The sequence below is a fragment of the Falco punctatus genome (genome assembly GCF_963210335.1).
Source record: "Falco punctatus genome assembly, chromosome: 6".
Classification (NCBI taxonomy): Eukaryota; Metazoa; Chordata; class Aves; order Falconiformes; family Falconidae; genus Falco; species Falco punctatus.
The window spans coordinates 27755115-27782207 of record NC_137585.1 but is presented as its reverse complement, the minus strand read 5'-3'; the positions used below and the strand labels follow the sequence as shown (position 1 = coordinate 27782207).

At 40.7% G+C, this 27093-nt stretch overlaps 1 protein-coding gene across 2 annotated transcripts in view; it reads left to right on the top strand.

Moving 5' to 3' along the window:
* Window positions 1-27093, top strand: part of PTN (pleiotrophin) — a 79476-nt gene that overhangs the window by 40616 nt on the left and 11767 nt on the right. The window contains exons 2-4 of one of the 2 annotated variants that reach the window (XM_080390891.1): window positions 14264-14364; window positions 15869-16042; window positions 17083-17241. In XM_080390891.1, coding sequence (XP_080247017.1) covers window positions 14265-14364; window positions 15869-16042; window positions 17083-17241 — 433 coding nt within the window. In that variant the 5' untranslated portion in view covers window position 14264. Of the gene's footprint in view, window positions 1-14263; window positions 14365-15868; window positions 16043-17079; window positions 17242-27093 lie in introns of both variants that reach the window. The other variant, XM_080390890.1, reaches the window with a different exon arrangement.

Here is a 27093-nt window from a genome sequence, read left to right as displayed (position 1 = left end):
TAACAGAGAAGGCTGATCAGTCACGAAAACACATTCCTGCCCTCCCTGGGTAGATGAAAACAGGCTTTTAAATAATGGAATGTTTTTTGACCTGTGGCAGCCTGTAGCTGCGGCACAGAGTCCTTTGAATACTACTAGAGCACTGTGCAGGCTTATTCTGTAGCTACCAAAAATTTGCTGCAAGTGTGCAGACCTATATTGACTTCCAAAGTGGAAAGATTTTGTGGAATATAGCCAGAGTTCAAAACCCAAAAAGACTGCTCTTAAGTCTCACCTGTTACATTTTGCACACTGTGCAGCTTTATCCTCTTCCATCTGCATCAAATGATGTAGCTACAATATCTACTGATATTTGTTACCTTGGATAGAAAAATGAAACTTACTGCAGCTAAGGTAAGTAACTGGAGCAGGACAACTCTGTCTTCCTGGCTGTATTTGAAGGTGTGATTTTCTGTCTAGGTTGTTTTTCTAGTTAATGTCTAAGACTATTTTCTCTGGAAAAAAGTTCTCTTTACACTTTTGGATAAGTAGGAACAAATTGATTTGTGTCTCTAAAGGTCAGTTTGCATTCTGCCAGGTGAAGATGATCACACTTTCTTTTCTTCTCTAGCTTGCTTCTAGGACAATCCCCTGTGAATGGAGGCACCACTTTGAGGTGCTGTCACAGAATGCAGCTGTTCACCATCAGTGCCTGAGGGTGCTTCACCACAGCTGTTGAAAGGTGCAGCTCATTCCTAGCGCTAATCTGGTCAGGGTGAACACTGGCCAGGCTCCCATACCTGAAAAGGGAGTGGCACTGCATCCCAACTCATTTTTTGCTACCATTAAATGTGATGGTGAACATCCTTTTGTGAATTCAAGGTAGGGTCCATCCTGTGTGGTTGTTAAATTACATTGGAGTAAGACAGGCAGTTCTTAAAGCCCTCACTAAGGAGGAAGAGCTGTGAAGTAACTGGAAGGAGGTTGTAGCAAGGAGGGTGTTGGTCCCTTTTCCAAAGTAACAGGGTGAGAGGAAGTGGCCTCGGGTTGCACGAGGGGAGGTTTAAGATTGGATGTTAGGACAAATGCCTTCACAAAAAGGGTTGTAAAGCATTGGAACAGGGTGCCGGGGAAGCGGTGGAGTCACTGTCCCTGTAGGTATTTAAAAGACATGTAGATGTGGTGCTTGGGGACATGGTTTAGTGGTGGACTTGGCAGTGTTAGGTTTGTGGTTGGACTCAATGATCTTAAAGGTCTTTTGCAACCTAAATGATTCTATGAATATCAATTGCAGAAGATGAGGTCTGGGCTCTTTCTTTGCTGACTGGTATCACACTGGAGGGCACATGTGCTTTGGAGATGCAATTTGCTTTCTGGCTGGCAAAGAGGAGATAACATGCTACATAACTGCTGCCTCTGATCACTAGCTGCTTTTGAAGGACAATGATTTAAGAACATGTGTTAGTCCTGTGTTACAACATGCCTGAAACACAGATTTCATTTGCATGTTGCATTTGTTTCAGTTGAATTAGTTTTTTCCTCATTCATTTTTTCATAGCTGTCCCAATGCCCTGACATTTGTCACTTCAAGCAAGGAGATAATTTCTCTGAAAAAGTATATAAATGCATCCCTTGAAAAGATTAATAGAGGGCATAGGTGAGACACCATGTGCTTTCAGCTTAAATAGGTTTCTGACTGCACTGCATATTTTGGAGTGTCATCTGAACAGACAGCAAAGGAGATGGTAAGTCATGAGTAAAGGAAATAAAATTGGCTATTTTCTTTAGGAGTATAGAGAATTTCTGAGAGTCTGCTCATAGGTAAAAAACCGAACAAACAGCTCTCCAACCTGACAGTCAGCTCAGGCAGATGAACACTTAAGTATGTGACAAAATTTAATTACTTTTGGGGAAAGGTAGTCATCAAAGATAAAGGCAAACTTTTTAACCAGGGGGCCGGCGCGCGGATGCAGTGGCAGGCAGTCATCTGCGGCTGCTTGGTTTCCCCCCAACCCCCAGCAGGGGGTGGGGGGGTGGGGGGTGGTTCTGTAAATACCAGGGGCCAGATTGAGGACCCTGGGGGGCCATATGCAGCCCACAGGCCGTAGTTTGAGGACCCCTGGATAAAGGGATTCTGCTGTGTCTTGCAGCTTTCCCTCAACATGCTGAGCCACTGGGAGCTGCACAGTGTTGCTGCTGCTCCCCTCTGTTTGGGGGAGTCTGGCCACCCTCCTCAAAGCCTGGAAGCATGAAGACATGAGATCCAGGAAAGAAAAGCAAGCTGCAGCTGATGCTGGATAATAAAATTATCCCCCCTACACGTAATCATTTTTATTATGGGTTTCTCAGTGTTCTTTTGAAGGAGGCAAGTGCTATTATCCCTTTCTCATAGATGGAGAAGTGAGGACAGTGACAGATGGTGTGATTTGTCTGTTGCCATTGAGCTGAAAATGTCCTCATTGGGGCACAGGGAGAAAAAGAAAATGAAAATACAGTGGAGGCATCTGCCTGGCTTGTACGGTACAGCTGTTCATTACGAAAGTCGTGTCACAGCTTAAACAGTTTTCAAATCATGATGCATTCACAACAACGGTATGACCATTGGGGCTGTGGTGACATCAGTGTATATCTGCATGCAATTTTTATCCTCATAGTAGTAGTAACAATCTTTTGCTGTGGACCTAATTATAGATATAGTCATATTCATTGATCGCTCTTTTTTTTTCTGACTGTGATACCCATAGGACATTGTTACAGCTGCTACAGTCAAGAACATGAGGCTTCATAAATGTATTCTGTCTCAATAAATGAATATATAATAGTGAAGAAGAGTTTCTCCTGGCTGGACAGGGACAATGAGAGACTCCTTGCTGCCCTCTCTTTAGCATGTGGATGGTATTATGCCACTCTTTGCTCTTAATTCAGGTACCTTCTGAAAATGTTATCTCTGGTAGATGAAAACATATTAGTTAGCTAAGTAGGTGTCAGCTGTATTCCTTATACCAGGAGATTCTATATTACAGTTTTTATTTGCCGTTTTCTGGTCCTGCAGTGTCATGGTAGCTGAGAGTAGGGATCTGGTCACTTGTCAGAGGCATTGCAAAACCATGAAAAAAATACTCTGTGTTTTAACAGTCTCAGGCAACCAGAACATCATTAGTTAGAGCAAAGACACTGGCCAGTTTGGGCTGGGAAGGGAGGCAGAAAGAATAACTGTCAGAGCAGCTTGTTTTCCCTTAGATAGGCATGCTTTGTCCCTCTGCCATTATCAAATCATTATATATCTTTTGCACATTGGAGGAGCAGGGTTGAAAAAGAAGAGAGAGAGAATTTACCAGTAGTTGTGGTTGGGGAAACTCATGACTGGAACATGTGGATTCTCCAGGAGAGATGCATTGATGCAGGTGATGCACGGTGGAGTTGAGTCAGCAGCTTGGCCTCGCTCTTACTGAAACAAAAATAACTGGAGAGAACAGAGATGTGTCTTCTGTGGTCTTCCTGGTGATCAGATCCAGGACTGTTTAATCTCATCTTTAGTCTTGGAGAAATGATAGTGTAAAGAAACTTGGTGTGACTTTATTGTTAGTGATGCAGCAGCTGTGATCATTGTGGGAAGAGCAGGGAGAGGAAAAAAAAAATCACAGTAACAGAAGTGGCTTAAAATGTCTTTTTCAGTTAGGATCTGGGAACACAGCAGAATGATCCAAAATTTTAGTTGGTTTGGTTGTTGGTTTTTTTTTTTTTTCTGTTTTCTTCAGCCTCTTAGCTAGAGCAGAGGGAGGGCAAGGTTAATAGAAGAGGCAGTTTCAGAAGTCAGTATTAGTTTATCACTTGAGAGCCCTGACTCACTCAGACCCACCACGGGCAAAAAAGAGGAAGGAAATATGTGCATTGTGGATGAGAGTGAAATAAGAGCTTGGGGAAGGAAAGAAAACTGATTTCAATAGTGATACTCATTTCAGCGATGCAGTTTTTAAGAGAAAGTTTGAATGCCAGGGTTAAGAAAATGCATACACTGGCTGGGAACGAACAGGGAAAATAGCAACCACCCCTTTTACATTTAATAAATGTAATGTTTCTCTTGAAAGGAAGGCACGTTTTTTCACCCTTTTATTGGCATTGTTAATTTCTTAAGATCAGCTTATTATAGTGAATGTTGGGTTTTTTTTCTGCATTATCATGTTTTAAAAATATTAAGTGTTTTTCCTGGGCTTTCTGAAAATAAAGTCACTTTTATAAAATGTCATGTGGGATATTTGAAAAGAAAGAAGCATAAAATTTTTAATCACCTTTCGAGGGTTTTGGCCATCTCTGTTAGATTGTTAGTTCTCTGGCCTTTTAACCATCCACACTGCTTGTTGTGTTTGTTTAGCACTGCATTTCCACTTACTAAACTTTTCCTCTGAGGAAGAAACTATTTGTTACCATTCTATTTTTGCTCACGACAGTACTGAGTGAACACTAAACTTTCACCTCCAAAAATGACACCTTTTATAACTGATTCCTTCTTCTGTGATCAGATAAAGGCTTATAGTGTTCTGGGTTGGTAAAATTTTGCTTAGAAGCTGCAATGAAGGAACTGTGCAGCTCCTGGTGCTCCCTGAGAGATAGAGCTGGCTAACGAGAAGTCCAAATGGAGATTCAGATTTCTAGGTCTGGTGTTATGTGGCAGAAGTATCTGGAGACTCTGCCTATGAGAAGCAGTAGGATCCTTTGCATAGCTTGTATAAAATTTTATTTTTGATGGGAGGGAATGCAATTTGGTCCTAGTGAGCTTCTAAGAACAAAAATAAGATTATTTTAATTTATAAAAATGCTTTCAAAACCTTGCCATCTTATTGAAAGTTATGCTCTCTCATGAAACATTTTACTTTTGGCAAAACATGTTGGAAGAATGGAAGAAATGTTCTTTCTGTATTTGTTTGGACCGGCCATTTTCTTGAGTCTTTAGTCTAAATTATGCTCAGCACTGAAAGGCAGAATTGATGTACCCAGGGGTATCTGTTTTCAACTTAAACTATTAATTTATGTCTGGGGAGATAGAAATATAAAATATGCACAGCGTGTGTTTGCCTTAGCCTGATGTGAGAGACCAACATGCAATCAACTATGCAAATATGAAAGGCTAGGGGAACTGTTATCCACAACTTAACTAATTCCTTTAGCTTATTTACTTGAGCAAAGGTAGGTGGGGCATATTAATTGACAATTTTTTTTTTAACTTTTTGTTGTTTATATTTTAATAATTTTCTTCAGTCGTGCAAGTCTTGGCTCCCTGCTTATTTTTATGGCATTAGCATAACTCGCTGGCCTCGATGCTCATTTTTCTGGCCCTTAACGATGTCTGTGTTGAAAAGAGAACATAAAGTTGATTACATACTGAAAAATCTAGTTCCTGAGCTGCACACTGCAATTTTTGAAGCAAAGTGTTTGACTTGGGCTTATCAGAAGGGTCATGCTGTGATTTTTTTTCCTTTTTAGCTGTTTGATTCTGGCTTGTTATTATGGGTACCCTTGCTGTAGCCGAGCGTAAATGCTAGTTCAAAAAAAATAAAGTCTGCTAAATATAATTTTAGCCTTCTAGAGTTTTCTCACTTCTACCTGGCTGATCTGCAGAAACAGATAGTTATACTAATTTTTATTTTTATTTTAATTTGCCACTATACTGCTGAATAAATTATTGCTTACTCAACTCCTTCCAGTGCTGGCTCACCTTGGAAGCAATTGCCTCTTCCCCGCCAGCTGCTGTTTGCTCGCTTCCCCTCCCCTGCAGGGAGGGAGAGCATCACTGGAGCTGCTTCTGTGTGGCACGGCCTCTCCCTCCCCACCCCCAAATGGCAGAAAAGAAAAGGATGGAAAAAAGAAAAGCTGAGAAGCACCTGTTAGTTGAAACTCCCTGATTATCATTTTGCCAGACAGAGCAACCTGCCAGATGCGCTGTGTTATGTGTGTTAGAATGGGGACCTGGAGGCTGGTGCTGGGGTGCTGGCCTCACTACCCAGCCGTCCTGTGGCTGAAATGCAGGGAGCTTTTATTCAGTAGCGTTTGGGTTTCCTACATGACTTTCAACTAACTTGTTAGCACACAGATCATGGCATCCACTGTTCAGTGCTGCTGATGCAGCTCCCAAAATTTCATGATGGTATCACAAAAGAATACCGATCCCTCACAGGAAAGTCAAAAGAGTAAGGGAAATGAGCGCCCAGATTTTGCTTTGGGCAGGATTACAGTAGCTGCAGGTCTCTGAATTAATACGGGTGGGGTTTTTTGGTACGCTGATCAACTCACCCACTCCCTCCCACCCTCTAGCCCTCCAAGAGTAAAATATGTCTTTACTTAATTTGACCAAAGAAGAAAACTTGGTGTTTCATCATTATTCTAGTAAGTTTTCTTTAATAAAATAATTCTGAAACATAGCCATTGTTAGAAATGAAATTAAGGCATAATTTTTCAGCCAGAGATAGTCTCATTTGGTTGAGCAATCAATTGTTATAATTAAAGGTTCTTTGTTTCCTTAAACTTTGGCTCACTTCTAGGCTTAGACAACTAAGGCTATAGTAGTAGTTCTGTTTGAAATTAAGACAGCATCTCTTTGGTCCGTGAATCTGCAACTGAATGATGATCACAATAAGCTGGCTCAAGGCTTTGTGCTGTGAGGAGAGTTTGGGGATCTTTACCCATAAGGAAGCATACAGAGAAGCGCATGTCATGTCTACATCTACGTTTAGTATTCAGGAAGGAAAAATGAGGTGAATAAATATTTAGCATTAGATAAAGAAACAACATTAGAATGGCAGGGTAGCCAAGGCAAAGAAATAAATCACTGCTGTTGAAAACTGCAGTAGTCAGGGTGGAAAGCAGTTAATGGAAAGTTGGTACCTGAGAGACGTTTGGGTGTGATCAGAGAGAGATATCAGGTACACGTAGCCTGGGTAATGAATTGGAGAAGCTGGAAAGAGGTGTAGTACCTGCAAATGGATATTATTGGGTTAGCCCCCACATACTCTGCAATAGTAATCATGACTGGTAGACAGAACTTGAAGGTCCAGTAAAGAGAGAAACCACAGTAAAAGAGATATAGCTATAAAGGAAATTAATGGTACACTGTAAATAATTAAGAGCAACTGGTATGTATAAGATGGGATTCATATGGCTCAAAACTACTTTGGAGGAGTATGGAAAAATACCTACTGATTTTGTGTCAACCCAAAGTTGAATGTAAATTTATTTAGAAGTCCTTGCTTGTGGTGTATGCATGAGGAAAATATAATAAGGAGATCTCTCATTATAGAAGGGTTTATCTTTCCAAATTTAGATTAGAAGGTAAATGGTGCTAATAACAATAGGGGCTAATTTTTTGTGGATGTGATTTCTTCACTACCTACCATTTGACTATAAAAAGTTGATGCTATTTTAGAATTTAATTCCATATCACCTTACAGCTTATCCTTAAAGCTCATAATTAAAAATAACCACTTGTACTAAGTGTTAACAAGCTGATTCAGTTTATATTATACAGGAATGTGAACATCAATCTTATTAAGGTTTTCAGTTTCAAAAGTTGATTTTTAAGAAATTAAGTGAACTGGTAAAGTGTGTTGACCATGGCAAGATTTTGAATAAAGGATTGTTTCAAATCTCTTTGTACCATAGTAAAAAAAATAAAATTCAAACTAGTTTCCTAAAAAAACCCAAAGCAACAAAACAACCAAAAAAAAAGTGGGGGAAAAAAAAACCTGTAGAGAGGAATTCCAAATTCAGCTGGGGATCAGGCCACTGAACTGCTGTCAGGAGCTTGCAGGAATTTAAGAAAATGGTACTGATCATCCAAGAAGGTAGTGCCTTGGAAGTCCAGAAGTGGCAGATTGGTGAGACTCACCAAAACCTAAGCTGACTTAAATCTTGCAAAGGAAATGAAAAGCAAATCGAGATTTATTTATTTTTTCCTAGTCCTTCAAATAAAGGCAACAGAGGAAATGTATGTGTATGTGAGGGAAGAGGGAACATTTACAGTTGGAAGATGATAGTTCACAAAGTTCTGGCTGCGAAAGTGCATGAGCATTTGCCTCGGTTTTTAGTGTGGGAGGTCGGGTGGGACACAGGGGCACGCACCAGATGGTGAATCAGAAAGAGACCTGGAGAAGCAGAAGTTTCTGCAACTGTTACAGAGATCAAACTCCTAAGGGCCAAGTGCTCTTAACTTCTCTTTTACAGAGAAAACTGTGTGTTTCCATGTCAAGAGTACTGTAAAAACGTCACTTGACATTTCAGATTCATTAAGACTGTTAAAACATGCATCAAATACTTCTTGCTGTTGTACAACTGGAGCACAGCAAATATAATATTTGTATTTAAGAAGGGGGAAAGAAGCAGATCCAGGTAACTGCAGACATGTTCATCTGCCCTCGATGGACTGCAAAGCAGAAAACATTTTGAATAAGAGAATAATTTAAGAAGTGGAGGTAAATGTTAAGTTTCATTAAACGCAGCATGTGTTTACTGAAAGGAGACTGATGTCCCAAAGTAGCTCATTTAAAAACTGATTCTGTAGACCTGACTAATCTGGGACTAATCAAACTGTAATTTATTAAAGTATTTGTTGTGGGACTTGATGAGAAATTATTCAAGCAGGGAAAAAAAAAAGGATTAATGGAAAAAGTAGTTTTAACATGGGTAAGGAACTTAAAGAGGACTCAAATTAAGCAGTGTTGTGAAGAGAAAGAATGGGCTTTAAGAATTTCTTAAGTCTGCTTTTGGGTACATTTTATTTATTCATGATCATGGGATGAAAATGATAGTGTACTATAAGATGAAGCTGGGAGTTATAGTTATGCTCAAAATATTGTTTATGGGCAAAGAGGAGCCATACCTTTTATATGTATTTATGCCAAGTATAAAATTTAATGTTAGTGTGAAATCTTACACCAAGTCTAATTCAAGAATCTGTAGCGTAGATGTATTTATTAGGGAAAAGAATATGTCTGTGCAGATGTCGTAGTAGTAATAATAATAATAATAATAATGGTAATGGTAATAGCACCACCATCACAGTTGAAATTTTTATACGTACACATAGATTTAACTGCTTTTCCTGATGTTTTGCTGGCCCTTCCCCAGCTCCTCTCAGTGCTAAGGTTGGTGGTTTCATTATGCGGTTGGTGATGGGGATGGTTATGCCATCATCTGGGGTCCTCAGCCAGGAGGATGTTCCTGTTGGTGGTTTCTTCTTCCTCACTTTAGGATCAACTTGGTCTTGGGGTTTTTTGGGTTGTATTTTTTTGGTTTTTTTTTTTTATGTTTACTAGCGTGCTTTTATGCCTGCTTTTTTCTTTGTTGGTCTGCAGCTGTGTGTTATATCCAAACGTAGTATATATGATGCCTTTTAAGTATGTTGTAAACTATTTCTGTGTTCTCTTTGTTACTCCTATATCCAGTTTTGACCAGCTCCAGGTTTGCATTTTTTTATTTGACCATGCATGAGTTGTTTGTAGCTGGGAGGTCTCTGTTTTCAAGCCTGCACACCATCTTACATCTCCCATACCTGTAGTCCTCTACACTGCATCCCACGTCTCCACTTCTCAAGGCCTTTGCTAAGATACCAGTCCTGTATTTCTCTATAGTACTTTAATAGAGTCATACATACATACAATGGCAATGAACAGTAAATCAAATTAGCCATGGCTAGCAGGTCAGTTAGAAAAATTGCTGTTGCATCTAAATCAAATGTGACAAAGCTGTGGACAGGCCAAGGAAGACTCAGACAGAGCAAACCTTGACATGCCTCAGTATTGAGGCCTTGCAAACTCACTACAAAGCCTGTCATTAGCGATGGCAATACACACAGTGTTGCATACATGCAGGGTAACAGCATTATCAACACGGCTGATGTTTGTCATTATACTGGAGGAGCTGGAGGATATGGACAGGTTAAATCATGTGAGAAAACCTGATAGTTTGGAGTGGGAGATTACGCTCATGGACTAATAATAAAATACTTGCTTCTGTAATCTGGGACTTTGCCAGTTGCTTTGGAAAGAACAGATGAAGGGATGGGCTTGTGAGTAATAGTTATTATCAGCAAGAAAGCCACCTGCAAAAGGCCTATGTGATCCTAGGATGTGCTGCATATGCTAGCTTCAATAAAGCTAGGAAAAATAAACACTTGCTCACCAGTAGAGCTTCATCTGAAATTGTCTTGTTTGTTATGGATGCTAGTGTTCAGGTAAGACTTATTCAGGTGTGAGAAATGGAGAACCTGTGTATGAGTTAATTGTATGAATGCAGACAGAGTCGCTCCAGCAACCTTGGCTTGCACTAACTGAGATGCAAAGCTCGAAGGAGCACAGCATGAAAACACTTGGGCTGCCACTGTGGGTAGGGAAGGAAACAAGCTGCATTTGCAGGCTCTTGGGTTGGAAGGAGTAAAGTTTCTCTTCAGCTCTTAGCCAAAGTCTGGCACTGCATGAAAGTGTCTGCAGTGTTAATGAGCCCAAAATAAAGTGTCTGCATGCCACTGTGCCACACTACGTAGATACTGATTTGGGTCTCTGGTAGAGCTGGGATTCGTGTGCTGCAGCCCATAGGATAGGTATTTCCTAAAGGAGTTGGTACACTTAGTCATGTAGACTGTACTCATTACAGCAAATGAATGATTTAACGAGTTGGGTTCAGGAGAGATGAGTGTGATTGTTAAACCAGGTTGGGGGTAGTGAGGGATTTGGAGCGGGAGGCTCAAGCTCCACTCAGAAGGTCCTTTAAACTGTAGCCGTAGTGTGACTTCTGCCTGGCACTCTGGTGCTCAACATGCAATTCAACCCATGGATGGAGGGTTGATGAACTCGGCAATTTTCTGCTTGTTTGCCATTTTTTCATTTTCCTTTCATTTTTTACTCCCAAGCAGAGACTGACTGTGAAATCGACTGTAAGACTGAAATAATTCGTGTGCCTTATTTTTGTTAGGAGAAGGCACTTGCTATGGTGCATCTCAGCTGGGCTTCACTTCTCACCTCGTTACACCCTACCTTTTCCTAACACTCTTCACTTTTAGTGTTCAGCTGTCATTAACCACTTCTGTCATTCCTGTTTTGGTGCTCTCTTCATGATAATTCACTCTCTTTTTCTGATCTTCCAGTTTACCATTTAAACTGTTCTAAACTCTCTTTCTTTCTCTTTTCTGAAGTTTCGTGGAGGTCCTGCCAATGTCTCTTCTTTCCTTCACTTTTATTTTTGTCTCTTTCTGTTGGTTGCAAATGCCACTGCCATTTGTTTAAATGCCATTGTCTTGCTGTGTTTAAGGGCCATCATACAGGACTGTAGAAGTACTTTCCCTTCGTAGCACATGATTTATTTGTTACCGATGGTGTAGATAGAAGGCTCATTACACAAATCAAAATGTCAAGGAGTCCATTTTACGTATTGCAAAACACTTGTTTTTTTCATTGCTACTAGCAATTTTGGCAATTCTTTAAATCAAAGGTTGAACTGGAAAAATTGTCGCTTTCAGATTTGGAAAAAATAAACCAAAAAACCAAAGTTATTTTCAGTGGAGTATATTGTTTTCAAAAACAAGCCCTGTCTGACAAGTTTTTGTCTTCATCCATCTTTTTAATGGCCAACTGAAATATTTGCAAGCAAACCTGAAGGTTGAACTCAAATGATCAGTGGTAGGTGGGATTTTCTGGCTTTCTGAAAAAATAGGTAATATTTAATGGGTACTATATATAGACTGTTTGTAATTTTGTGGGAGCACCTGCCATAGCTAATCTATCGTGAGCAAAACAGTTATGCAATTTTCTGTAATCGTACCGGTTACATCGAATTCAAGGTGTCGGTGTGGTGTGAGGAAAAGCCACCATCTGTACAACAGGCTTTTCACTTGCTGGTAGTTCATAACGAACGCACTTGAGGAAGCAGCCTGGCTCACTGTGCAGAGGGATCTGTATCTCTGCAGAGGGATCTGTATCTCTGCAAGTTTAGTGTTTGCTTAGAGAACTTGGCAAGTATTTTGGCTGCAGTGAGACTTGGAGTCTTAGAAGCACACGCTATATTAAGGCTCCTTAGGATTTTGTTTACAGGGCTTCTGGAGCATTTCAGACTCCAAAACCCAACTATTTTCCCTGCCTGTCTTGCTGAAAATAGTGTCAATCATATTTAAATTCGAGTCTTTGTCAGCTTAGTATCAAGGAGCTTCCCTAGAAACAGTTACCCATGGCTCCCCATGACTGCCAGCAGCCCGTGGGCTATGTGTGACCACATCCCAGGTCCCTGGGGCGGGCAGCAAGGATATAGGAGGGAGCTGCAAGCCCACTGTGAGTGTCTCTCACATGGGGTGACCTCCTGTGCAGCACACCCACCGGTGCTGCCTTATGTCAGCTTCTGACGCCCCCAGATAGCGTGCTGGGACAGTGCCTTGAGATTATGGAAGTATATGTCTCTCTATCCATATATGTTTCCACACAAGCACTGAACTCCCTCCTTCAACGAGGAATTCTGGTGAGTCGTTTGGAAAAGAGGAAGCGAGAAGAGAAATTGTAGTGAAAATGGGATGTGAGGTGAGGTGCAGTGCTGCAGATGGGGAAGTGTCTCCAAGGGAAAGGGGCAGAGGGGGCAAGTTTTGTGTCTTACCAGTGTTGCAACTGTGTTTGATTACGGAGAACCAGATTGAAGTAAGCTGAATAAAAAGGCAGGTTGCATATTCATTTTTTCTATTGCTTATTTAATTTATTTATTTATTTTATTTTCCCTGAAACATGAGAGACTCGAAGTGGAAACATGTAGCAGAAGAAAGGAGAAACCTAACCCAAGCTCATGCAGGACTCATGTGCAGGCTAGCTCTGGGCTCTGTTTGAGTTCACTGGAAACACTGGTGGTCCTTTCTTCATGACGGGAAACGGTACTTTCTTTTGAAGTAAACCACACTGGTGCTAATGACAGCTCTTTCAGATTTTCGAAAGACAGGTCTTTTGCAGTCTTCACATGAACTTTATTTCAACAAAACTATTACATTTTCTCATCTGGCTTCTAGCATGATACTAAAGCTGGAATACTTAAAAGTCTCTGTGTTTGGGATTTCTCTCCTGTTTTCCATGTCAATTACAATTATGTTGCTTTTGAGCAAGAGGTTGCCAGCAGGGGATACTGAAGAGTGCCAAATTAAATTTCAAATACATTTTGTTCTTTGTTCGTGATGAGAATTATTTCTCCCCTAAGGTTTCTATGCTCAGCAAAACGAGATCAGGTTGCCTCTAAACTCTCTGTAACATCAGCATAGCTGAGTTTTTAAGGCCATCCTAGCAATCTGTAGTCCACTGTCTTGGTACCTGGTCACTTGCTAGAAAGGTGTCTCTGGGAAATGGAGCGCTTGCTGATTTTTAACATATGAATTTGTTATGGCCCTGCTTTCTGATAAACAATGCCAAAATGAGGCAATGCAAATTATAGCAAAGTGAAAGGGAACTATGTGTGCAAGTGGCTGAAATCAGCTGGCTCTGAATGACTTTTGATGTTTGGCTAATAACTGATACTTCATCACCAAGCAAATGTTTTTAATCCCTTTTTATACTTAAGTATTTTCTTCCCAAATCCAGATTTTGGGTTCATTAGCATGCTATGGGGAGCCTCCAGCTGTGTGTGCAAGTCCTATCTCTGTGCCCATTTTGCATTGCAGGCAATTAGCTTAATTTATATTAGGAAGAGACACTAATTGGAGGGGAAGGAAAAAGTAGGTAGCAACATGCCAGTGACAATTAAGACAATACATCATATACTACCTATACAAATTTTCATGAAAGAAGCTTTTTTCAGATGTCAGGTAAATCTAATAAGAACTTGAACCCTTGCAATGCAGACAGTGTAGCATTCCCTACTTCAAATCAACGGGTAAGCTGAAGCACAAAGTATATGTTATGCTTAGTTTTACAGAATACATCACAGCCCGAGGTTAGAAAAGAAGTTCCAGGCTCATCAGGAGCCTTAATTCTCTGACAGGTTTCTAGAAGATAGGCAATAATTACTGAACTTTCTGTGGCAAAACTCATCCATAACATCAGTGATGTCGATCAGGGATTTGGTACACAGGCTGGAAAATAATTGTTAAAAACCTTTATGTTCTCTCTGGAACAAAGATAATTGCCCATTCTGCCAATGGCTAATTATATTTGACCTTCTTGTGTCTTGTGGCCCTGAAGCAAAGCTTCCCAAAAAGGCTGTAGCAACACTTTAGATGGGGTCCTACTTTTTATAGTCTAACCAACCTTTTTTTTCCTCTCTCTTTGTTAATCCCCAGAATGCAACAGCAACGCCAAATGTTCACAGCTGCCCTCCTGGCACTTATTTTCATTCTGGCAGCTGTGAATACCACTGAGGCTGGCAAAAAAGAGAAACCAGGTAAGGTCCAGTGTAACTCAGAGTTAATCCCCAAGATAGATTGCACGTGTGGGAGAATGTCAAATGCTTCTGGTTCTGTTATGAAATTCAGGTTGTTCGTTAACCTTTTGACATACAGGGTAGGGATTTGTGGCTATGACATGTTTTTCTGTGTTAAATAGGAAAACAGAAAGTAGTTTCCATAAAAGCTGGCAGCTTGACAGCCCTGGAGACTGGAGTCCTTAGGTTATCACAGAGTGGGTATTGCAAGGGAGCTTAACATTTGCTCTGGGAATAGGTTCATGCTTGACTTAGGGAGAACCAGAGTGATGAAAGTGCAGTTATCCTGTCAGTCGTTCGGTGCTGTATATGACAATGCTATGGCAGTGCTGTGCGATGTGGAAATACTCCAACAAAGAACTGAACTAAGTTGCTGCAGCATAAAGACAGCCAGACATCCAGCGGTGATTGCTTTCTGTCAGTGATGAACTCGGACCTCATTATAGGAGAGACAGGCCTGGGGTGGAAAATTCGTATCTATCAAACCCAGTTTTGACATTTTTTAAGGAACACATCTTTTTGTTGTTTTCTTATGGTATTATTATCTACAGACTACTTACACACCAGTTAATATGACCTGTGAGTCTATCAGAATTAGAGTTCCCATTAAAAAAACACCATTGTGGCTATATGGAAATATGAAAAAAAATACTAATGTAAATATACAAGAGCTAGAAGGAAAATAATTCTATGTAGAATTATTTAAAGTTGCTTATGATGTTTTGGGGTCCTAACTAGTTATTTTTGTGAACCCTTGGGTTTAATAACATTGCTGTCTTTTCTCATCAGATTTGGGTTTAAAGATTTAAATGAAATCATGATCCTTGCTTTTGTCCCTAAGCAACAAACTCACCTCTATTAACAGCATTTTGAGTACAAATTTCCGTATAGTGTTTTCTGCACCTTTGGAGTTTTGTTCATATTCTGACATAAAATGTGACATGTTATACCAAGTGAAAAGTTTGTATCGCCCAGCTGTTCACTGGAGGTGCTGAAATCCTCTGATACACAACATCAGCACATACATTTCTAGCATGTGTAGTGTGTAGTGCTTCACTTGGAAATGAAAATATTTGCATGCCACCAGCTACTGGAGCCAGAGGAATGTCCTTTCTGAGTGAGCCCTCCTGCATGTTTTGGTCAGTGATTCCTGAGGGTTTCTAGATGATTCCTCATTCTGAAGATGAGAATCCATTTGAGAGTATCTAAGTGGAATAGTAGATGTGGTAGTAGGACTGAATTTGAATGATCCACTCTGCTTTGGAGTCAAAAAGGCTGACCTGTCTCTGCAGAATTGTGAAGAGGATGCCAGGCCTTCTGCTTTTGAAGCAATTGTTTTATGAATGTCTCCCTTATTCACCCTTTCAGGTGCTGTGACTGTTTAGTGAAGTTTGGGGAACTTCTCCATAGGGTCTGGGTACTGACCACTTGTCTTGCTTGGGTTTGGTTCCTTGTCTTCATCCAGAGAAAAAGGCGAAGAAGTCTGACTGTGGGGAATGGCAGTGGAGTGTCTGTGTGCCCACCAGTGGTGACTGTGGCCTGGGGACACGTGAGGGCACTCGTACTGGAGCTGAGTGCAAACAAACCACCAAGACTCAGAAGTGTAAGATTCCCTGCAACTGGAAGAAGCAGTTTGGAGGTAAGCATCGCTCTCTCAAGGGATTTTCTTGGGTTTTATTTAGCTGTGGAGCAGGAACCCTGTGTTTTCTGCTTAGCTTTGGAAATACGTTGGTGAAGGGGCTACTTTTTTATTTCAAGTACATCAGAGCTAGAACACATAAGGCATCAGAAGGCAGCTTCTTCAGAGCAAAGCAGCTCCCCTGCAGAATCCATGTAACTCGTTACTGTAAACTCAGTCCTCCAGCAGCATGCTGAAATCTGCTCTCCTGTAGCGTACAACTGTGTTTAAGGCAGCCAGCAATGTAAGTGTTGTGTGTTCACTCACAGCTGTGAATCTCTGTGATGGTTACCATGGCTTTACATGATCTTGTGATGTGTGATTTGCAGCGTGGAGCGTGGTGGCTACCAGTGTGTGCAGTGAAAGGAGTGAAGACCAGTCTATTTCATCTATATTATTTAGTTCAAAAGGTTCATATGTGACAGTTCAGAAAGATATGTCAGATCTGTCCTGAACAAGATGTCTGTCCAGGACTCAGGTCTTATTACTCTTGCAAACTTGGCTTTTTTATAGTAAACAGATTGTATGGCTTTGACATCATTGTGACCTTACCAAGGCAATCAGTGCTGCAGTTTCAGACTTGACAAGTTCATAGTTACACATATCTTCTTGAAACTATTCAGCTTTATTTGGTAACCTTTAGCATCACACAAATGGAATAACAGCCATACAGAATGTGAATGACATTTCCTACTGCTGTTGTTTTTTTTTTTTTTTTTCATTTATTTATTGTGTATCTTCATAGTTTAATGTATTTTCCTTTATATGACATTAATGCAACATCCATGCAAAAACAAGAGGAATAAATTTCGGGGAGGAGACTCCAATTATCACTGGAAATAATCTTTAAAGTTTTCTTGGGATTTCTTTCTTTGGTTGCATGATCCCTTTGTCTATAAGCACTGACTGTCTTGTGATATCCTGTTAGACTCATAACATTTTTGTTTTCCCACTCAGTCACTCTTGTTTTAAAATTGCCATTTATTTACTCATTGCAGCAGAGTGCAAATACCAGTTCCAGGCCTGGGGAGAATGTGACTTGAATACTGCCTTGAAGACTCGAACTGGGAACCTAAAGAGAGCCCTTCATAATGCTGACTGCCAGAAGACTGTCACAATCTCAAAGCCCTGTGGGAAGCTTACCAAACCCAAACCTCAAGGTAAATTCCATTTGCTGAATGCTGCACAGTATTCCATTTAAATCACTGGATTTGTGGTGTCCCATGTGCTTCAGTGGGAACTCAGTAGTACAGGAGATTGTACTTTCATGGCCTTTTCTCAATGCTGCACTGCTTCTGTTTCTCAGCGGTCAGACAGACAATATTCTTGAGTTGTGTAGTCAAGGCAGTCTCACACACAAGAGGTAAGCTAAAGATAAGAGCTCCAGTTTTAACCCTAGACCACCAGTTTACAGACGTGGCTAGACTTCCAGATGCTTTTCATAACTCACCTGTTGATGGGAACAGACCAATAATAGCATGCAAAAATGTCTCTTGATAAAGACACATTTAATAGAGGTATTGTTTGGTATTGAATAATGACTAGTTGAAAAAAAATACTGCTTTCTGTCTGGACAGGGAGTATTGAAGGGCTTTCTGCTCACTGCACGCTGAAATATGTGGATGTTCTGCAGCCTTGGGGTTGTATATTCTTTATTCAGAAATAGCAGGAAGGAGAGTACAGAATGTATGTATCTTATTTAAATGTGAGTGACAGTGTAATTCCTAGTACACAGAGAGGCATATGCTCTGCATTCATGTTCCCAGGTGCCCCTTAGACAAACTTATTTTCTTTCTAATCATGAAAGCCTTTTAACGTACTCTTCTGTTGGAGTAGCAGGTGTTACGTGTGTAGAGTGATTTGCGGTGAGAGCTAAAACTGTGAGATCTTGTTTGAGTTACAGAAGTAATGTGTTTTAAGTGGATTATACAAGCTATGCTACCCTGGCACTTGTTTGCTTAAAACCAGATGGGTTTAACACATTCCAGGCTCTGACTACTTGGATAATTATAAAAATAAATGTGATTAGGAGTGACAGGTGCAACTGGGATGAGCAGTTTTCAAAGTGTGGATGGTGGTGCACCATTGATCTGAGGAGTACCTGCAGGTGGCCTGCTCTGCTTGTGCAACCAGAGACACATCTGATGAGGTTACAGACACTTTCTGTGTGGGTGCATGCATCCATCTGCTTTGCAGTCAGTACAGCTGTAACTGGTCTGCCCGGCACGCCATCCATGGAGTTATCTGATAAGCGCTGAGTCTAGAACCTGCGTAGATAATGGCAAGCTGTGCAGCAGAAAGGATACAAGCAGATTTTCAGAGACCAGTTGACTTGATCGAGTTGGCAGCAATAAACGTCTTCATTTGGGGGTAGAAGTGACTGGGTAGGAATGCAGGAAGGGCTTTGAGCTCTGTGATTTTATTGTTTATTAATTTGGGGGAAAGGACTTTTTTTTTATTTTATTTTTCTTTAGTAAGTTTCCATGCCTAAATGGCATTTAGGAGTTTATTGGATGAAGCTTCCTATTGCGCTGCCAGAAGGCCTCTGCGGTGTGAGCCACTAGTAGCCCTCCACCTTGTTCTGCTCCCACTGGGTGGGTGTAGGTATCACTGGCTGCCAGACGAGGGGAGAGGGAGGGAAGGCAGAGCATTGGTGCAGCACTGGTTTGTAAGAGCAATGCTGTTGGGTGGTGCAGGGTCATTTTCAAATTACAGTTTCAAAGGCAGAGCTTGTGAAATTGCTGGATTGGAGTTAACTTTAGCTGGTTCTAGATACGAGTGAGTTACAGCTGGGGCTGAAACTCGGCTTGGGATTTTGCAGCAAACATAGTTATGTGGTTTGACTTAATTAGGAAACCTGACTTCATTTGATTTGAAGGAATGCGAAAAGAGAAATAGGTACAAAGATAAGTTTGTGATCATAATAACTGTGGGCAGAGATTTTGCTCTCCTCATTTGCGTTAGAAATCTCGCAGCACCTTCCTGCGTGCCACCTGCGCGTTCATCTGCTGTTGACATTAGTACGAGCAGCATGCATGGAAGGCACATGCTCGCAGCCTGCCTGGGCTCTGAGCTAAAGATATGAATCCATATTGCAGATCTGTGGGTATAACTACATAGGAGCTACACTGGACAGTATCTTGGCAGCAGTAGGAGGAACTAGAGTAAGAAATTAGGTCAAGCAGATTAGTACTGTGTGAAATGTTGTGCCCTACTGAACTTTATTTCTGAGTTAAAGATCGGAGTGCTGACATGTTGGCTGGAATAAGAGTGTCTTCTTCCTGAGGTGAAGGAAACTACAGGTTGGCGGTAAGTCCCCACCCCCATCTAGTTAAAAGAAAAATTAAACTGTTTTCAATCAGTAGTCAGAATAAGACCCAATTTAATTCCTTTGGAGACAAGAAGATTATTGTCTGAGCACTTGGAATGGACTGCAGGTGCATATTAGCCTCCCTTTTCACCCATAGCTTCACATCAATGGCTCGAAGAGAAAAAGCATATGTTACATTATTTGGAAGCAGCAAATTTTTTTTGAGGCACAGTGTTGCATAAGGTCAGTGTTGATATGCAGCTAGACCTGCAAATGCTGATCAAGTGCTGTCTGTTCCTGCTGTGATTGCCTGGAGCACCAGGGCAGCGGCTTTCTGGCGTTTGGGAACTCTGGCAGCAGAATAATAAGTGAGGGGCTTATTGATTACAGGAGTCTGTTTTACCACTAAACAGTTACCTTTCTGACTGGTGTATGCTTCAAGAGCTGCATCACCGAATACATCTCTGACAGCGATACGTTGGGAGTACCAAAAGCAGATGTGAACTGACTAGGAATATTGCACTGAAAAATAGCAGTGCATTCAGAAGAAGGGTTGTTTCCCTGATTTTTATGACTAGCCCCCTTTCCTGTGGTCTGAAATTTTCCTTCTAATAGGTCATGTTTGTAACCTCTCCATTACACCACCTTCCTTTTGATTTCATATCGTAAATGGGGTGAGAAAAAGCCTCTTGTTTAGCTTCTCTGATTGATTGTAGCTTTATATATCATCTGTTACTTTTTGTCACTTGCCATTTTTTAAACCTAAAACCTCTGACTTAAGTATTTCGTTGTATAGGGATTTATCCACAATAAGAATACTCTCTACTGGACTTACCCAAATTCCTTCTATTATTGCAAAATCTTTTTTGAGATGAAGAGACTGGACTGTACACACTATTCCAAGCATGTCCTCTACAGATTTGTGTTGAAAGATGAAGTGTAATGGTAATACTTCCTTTACTGATCATTACACCCACTAAAAAACGTAAACACGTTTTTCTTTTGATCACTGCTTCCATGTGGAGTAGATATCGTTGTCTGACACCTTCACAATTCTCCCAAACTCTTATATTTTTTTTTAAAGTTAATTAATATGGTTAATTAAGAACGCAAGAAGGCATGTGGGTTAAGGCAGATTGTTTCGTCTAGGCTTGCCTGATGAAGAATTGTTTACCAGATGTCACCTGACATATTTCCTAGTGTGGCTTGGTATCTGAAGTTCCTCCTCACCTTCTCTGTTCCTTGACAAAAATGCAAATAAATTGATATTATCTATGCTGCTGCTCTCCTGTTGCTAATCCACCTTTCCAGCTCAAGAACATGTAGCAGTTTTGCTGATAGGATGAATTCTGTGTCTCTCTCCTCTCACCTAACTATTTCAGTGATGACTGCCATTTCATAGGAGTTTGATCGATGCTTAACAGAAAGGAAAACCATACCTGCAGAAAAATCCCAAGGGTTATAAGTTTGCAGATTCACTGCTAAAGTATGTTTTGGTTTTCCAGGAACTTCTATGAACTGTGGCAAAACTGCTAAATTAAACCAGGAGATACTCATTAACCTTGAGAATCAATGCCTGCCTCATAAACTGGTGATCTAAGTTCTTATGGATTTGTTTTATCATTAGTCAGCATTCATGGAAGAGCCTTAAAATCTTTTTGAAGCACTGTCATTATTTTGGACACTAAAAATATTAGAAAAATGTGTTTTTTCCTTATTAGCAACTTCTCTGTCTCAGTATTTTTTCTTCTGAACAGCTGACTCTATGGATTTTAGTCTGCAACACCTGGACATTTTGGAGCTCAGTGCTTGCAAGAGCAGAATGCTGCATATTTGATTTAAGGGGGAGAGCAAATGACAAATCAGGAATTTGAATTTTATCTGGATTTGTGATGAGCTTGTTTCTCCATAGCTTTGCTAAGGTGTTCTCAGATTGGAAAACAGTATCTTGGTCCAGGGCTGTTGTGCTAAAGTGTAGTTAATACAGTATGAAAACTGTTCTTGAATATTGTGCATTTGGACAGATTGTCAGCAACGTGACAGTGATATCCCAGACACCATGGTTTGTGTATTTAGCACACAAATGAGGTCATGAGAAAGCCTGTCACAAAGGCTGGAAAGGATGAAAGGGTAATTTTTATCACAAAATCCCAGTGGAGGCAGCCACCTCTCCTCTAGCACACACAATTGTGTATTCTAATCAGTGTCTGCAAGGCTGGGGATGTTCAAGGTCTCCCTAAACTATCTTGACAGATGTGAAAGACTCAGGCACTTCTGTCGAGTGGCTGCTCTAATGGCCAACTTGCACTGAAGAGCAGAAAACACTTCCGACATACTCCATCTGGCCTACTTCACGGCCACCCAAACTTGATTGATGGTTGTTCGGGTTCCAGCCAGCCAGAAAATAAAAGAATGGAGTATTGTCAGGATTCAGGAAACATTTTGCTTTAACTGCTGAGAGAGGAGGAATTTATTTTTATAGAGCTGGGTTGCCTGATAGGCTTTATTTCTTTTTGCACTCTTTCCATCGCTCGCATTCTTCCTCTTACACTCACTATAACTCTTGTACTTCTAGCTATTTGTTCTTCTGATTAAGATAAAATTAAATAGAATAAGCAGTCTGCCTGCTCTTTCTGCAATGTACCCTTCATATTTTGAATTATGTTCCTTTCTGATAACTTTTTCTCCTGGCTGTATTTAGTTCTTTTTAATAAATCTCCCTTCCCAACTTTTTATCAATTTACGATAGATCTGATCTTTGTGTTAACTTTATCCTGGCTCAGCTCAGTCCTTGCCACATAGGAAAGCAATTCCAGCTAATGTTGGAAAACGTTAACACTGCTTACACAACTAATGTCTTTAATAACTGGGGTGGTATCCAAAGATCATATCCCCAACATGAAGTGTTTGGAAAGGTTTCTCACAGGAAGACAAGACCTACCCGCGATGTTAATGGCTGTAATCTCTTTTGTGTAATGCAGATCAGGTACAGCATTTGAGAGGCTAGCAAGGTGTCAGTGCAGTTCCCTGTGTTTGGCACGATGTGCATGCTACTGCAGCAGAGGAAAGACTCCGTGTGGTTTTAATAATATCATATTGTTTGAAGAGCTTTACTTAAGAGTTTAGTGAAATACAAATAATCTGCATTACACAATTTCTTTTATCCAGCAATCTTTACAGGCAGTAGTTAGCTAATCCTGCTATCACTCCTTGGAGCTGAGGAAGTACAATTTAAAGGCAAGCAATAATTGAGAGTCAGAAAGGCTAAATGATTTTCCAGGTTGACAAAGTATCAGTGGCCAGTCTGGGCACTCAGCTAGGAGCTGCTGACTCTTGGCTCCATGCTCTAACTAGTAGCTGCTGCTCCCTTTTATCCTAGTCTGCAATTAGAATTATCTGAATGTGACAGTTTACGTCAAGGTGAGTGTCTGAACTCCGGTCTTTAATTAGGGTCTTTGGTTTTGATATTAGAAATCTCAGTGGACTTAGCTTGGTGTCAAAACATAGAGCTGGACTTTCGTTAATGAGGAGGTATTTCCCTGTCCTTACTTTGGTGCCAGGAGCAGAAAACAACATGTGTTTTTTGAATGCTACAGTGGCAGCCTTGATTTCTACCTGCAGAGAGGGCGTCTTACTCAGAGTGCAGTGCCAGGACAGACTGACTGTGCTCTGGCTGCTGACTGTTGCAAAGAACTAACGGTGGTGGTGTCTGAATGAATTGCTCCCCTGATATGTAGGTATTTGTTGCTCAGACAAACTGAGTGCTGCACCCATGAAAAGGACCACCTGCAGCCCACTCCATTTTGCATGTTGGACAATCTGTTCTTTACGGGGTGCCCTCCCTCAAATTTGCCTTTGTGCAGCCACAGAGTGTCCACTTCTAAAGAGTAGCTGGAGGGGATACAGAGGGATAAGGAATGACTTGTTAGGACTGTGATTTTCTTTTGTCTGAAAGATGCTGGTGTCTCCTGTTTTGGCATCATACTCATGCTGTACCTCCCTCTGTAGATTTTAGAATTCCCCATCTTTAATGTAACTCATTAGTCGTGCAGGCATGCAGCTAGCGTAATAATTAGTATTACAGGAGGCAGAATAATAGGATCTGCTCAAACTAATTAGATATAAAAATGAGGGATTTTCTCATATTGGGAAACAGCTGTGGTAGTTAATAGAAACCTGAAAGGCAAAACTGGGAAGTTTTCCTCTTGCTCTAAAGGATGGGGCAGGTTTATTGAAGAATAGCCTCTGGCACTGACTGGGAGCCTGCAGTGAAATACAGTGATGTGAGCTCTGTGGGGCAGACACTGGCAGTGGATGCCCAGTGGGAACAGCATAGCTGGCTGTTATTATTGTTGATATCATTGTGATTATTTGTATTGCATGAGTGCCCAGAGGCCCCAGCTGAAAAAGGGTGCCATTGTACTAAATACTGCGTAAACATTGTGAGAGGCAGTTTTTCCATGAATAATTTATGCCTTATGGAGCTGAGAAATGTGAAAACCAGAAGAAACAGTGGTCTAGAGGGGTGAGACCGCGTACTAAATGCTTGGTTGTGTTTCCTTGTGCCCCTTGCTAGTCTGAGGACAAAGCTTGTACTTCGAGATGCAGTAAAACTCACCGGAAACTTCAGGCTCCGAGACATATCTCTGTGATTTGGCTCCTTGCTGCCATAAGATGAGGAAATATGATTTTTCTCAATTTAAGTGGGAATAAGAGTAAGCCACATAAGGAAAATAAAATACAATGGTGGTTACAGTGTGAATAAGCCTCAAGCTGCTAGTAAGCTGCCAGTGCAGCCCATAACTAATAAAGTTTGGTTGTCTTTTAATAGTATTTTTCTGCTTCCATTTCGTTATGTTTCTTGGAGGCTTTGCCCTGTAGTCTCCCTTGAGACTGCTTTACTACCTTTGACAAATTATAGTTTAAATAAATAATTTGAATGCATTGTCAGATCATAACATAATACCAATCTTATTGACACAACCCTGATTCCAGGGAGCAGAAAATGCTTGTAGGAGAGGGAGAAAGAGAAATATTTTTTAAAAAGAAGTATTTTTCCATTTTTAGTTGTTCTGCAGCTTTTGCAGATGTTTTTGAGAAGAAAAAGTTTGGAAAGTTTCATGGGAAACCTAGACTTCCGTGTATTCTCACTCCCTGGTTTGTATTTCAGGCTACTATTTTTTTCTATGCTGCCCCAAAAGATGAAAAACTGGAAGTGACAAATGTTCTTGTTTAACCCTCCTGTGCCTGCAGGAGTTTCTTTTAGGGTTTAATACAGACCTTTGTGGGTGAGGGTTTAAACAGCCTTGTGTGTGCCAATTCTGTTACATGCTCATTGTCTCACTTTCCTGGCTTGCAAGAGCAGTCCAGCCTCCTTGGCATTCCTCGGTGCCCTTGAGTCATGAAAATGCCTGAAGCTGTGGGATTTGCTGTGATAAAAGATACGCCATCAGCAAATGTTTACACTAATTACTGTTCCTAGCAGTGAAATAGAGAGAAAGCCCTGTTCCTTCCTTTCTGTCCTTTCCTTTTCTACTTCTTCACTTCCTTTCCTTTCAAGCTTTCTTTTTTTCTCCTTCTTTATCCCTCCATCTTATTTTCGATGTTGCCATCTGTCTATCTTTTCTTCTACCTGTGCTTACTGTGAAAGTTTTGCAGGTGACTTTTCAGAGTGGGGAGCACTGATGAAAGCCAAGCCCCTGTCTGGTGCCCTGAGGGTAGGTCCCATCTGGGTGGGGTAGGTGCAGAAAGCACAACTGAGAAATGAGTGTGTCTGGTTTTCAAAAACCAACTAAATGAAACAGGGTCTCAATTCACAGTATATCACAAATAACTTTCTGCTAAATAACTATTTATAGAGAATATATATGCTCATATGTAATATAGATCTCAGTTTGACGTAGAAACGACCTTGGCGTGTGATCTTTTTGCTGTATAGGTATATGCCAAACTCCAAATGGATTGTTAATACTCCTCTGTTTTCAGTCGTCTTCTGCAGATGCGTGAATGCAGAGAGTAAACTGAGTGTATCAGTCTGTGCCTGCACCTGTCTCGCTGGCATTAAGAGGGATCTTGTGTACAGCAGACAGAGGGCTGAAGAGCCCGACAGGACTGGGTCCCTCTTGTGCTGAGCACAGAACATGGCAGAGAACAGCAGGAAAGCCCATACCCTACAGAAGCAGCAGTAGAAGTGTACCAGAGGCACATGAGAAACAGCAGCAAACAGAGAAGCAAAGTGAGCTACTTCTGGAAATCACTTTCCGGTTAGCCAGACCCCTCCTGCAGTCTCCAGTTGCAAAACAGGCTTCCCTTGAAAAGTTTATCCATTGCAGTCTTTTGAATACTTACTCTTAAGACTCTAACATCTTAGATACTTGTAAACCAGATGTAAAGAAAATGAGATGAAATTTTCATGATCTTTGTGCAAATAGGCCATTTAGCAAAATCAGAAAATTTGGGTGTCTTTGTGGTCTTTTGCGTGTCTGTGCCTAGGCAATTTTGAAACCTCTCCCAAATATTTGAATGAAGAAAATCACCAAAACCAAACCTTTCTGATGAAAATCCTTGGTTTGAGCAAATTACCTCTTAAAAAAACACAACCCTTTCTCTTATTCCTGACTAGTTTAAGTAAGGATGTTAAAGGGAACATTTTTAATATCTTACATCTTTATGTCAGGTTCAAGCAATGGCTTCTGACAGTCTGAGGTTGTTTCAGGGCTTTGCAGGTGGCTTTAGAATAAGTTGGATTAATTTTCCCCTGCATTTACTTCTTTTTGCAATTCCAGTGAGAAAGAAAATGAGTGAAGCTTTTTCCATGAGTGGCTTTTTGGTCCATTTTTTTGTCAGATATGTTAGTGTTTGTTACAGGCATAAGTCTAGCTGTTCTCCATTCACAACATGCGCTGCAACATGCCTTCCTGGCTTATACGGTGCAGCTTCAACCTTGAGGTTTGAATTGGGTCCATCTTGTGTTCAATAGGAAACAAATCCAAGTCTAGCCAAAATGGAAATTTAGCAAAGTGAGAAGCAGAACAGAATCTGCTGGAGAGGAGTGACTGGAAGAGTGGAGAAATTGAGAAATGCTTACAGACAACTAGAGAAAGCAACTCAATCTCACAGAGCCGAAGTGTAAAGGATATAATAAATTGTAATGTATTAATAAAGAAATTAAAAAAGAAAAAGTCACATCAAGGTCACCGATTCATTGTAGACTTGCCTTCTATGTCTGTTTAGCTATTGGAGTAGTGCTTTTTTTCCCATCCAGTAGAACTGTATTGCTCAAAGAGGCTTTTCAGAAGAATTTGTTTTGGAACAACATTTCTGTGGTAATGTAGTTTTTCCTTCTTAAACCATTTGGAATACATAAATGCTGTATATAGTGCAGGAACATGGGAAGAAAAGGAATTAAATGGCTATGAAATGTTCTCTTTCTCTAGAAGCAGCAGAAGAAAAAACACATTTAAAGGTTATTTAAGAAATCAAGGGATTTGTTTCTGCAATCATGGAAATCACAGGATAGTGCAGTTTTTGATCCTAGAGAGCACCTCTGTAGGGTGAGATTTTTTTCACCAAGGGATATAATCCTTGGCTTCATCAAAGACTTCATCAAGACTGCTCCCTTCCACATGGCTTGACATTTTACCCTGAAAATTCAGAATTTCCTTGCACCCAATGGCACCATTGCCCTGCACCACCATAAGCA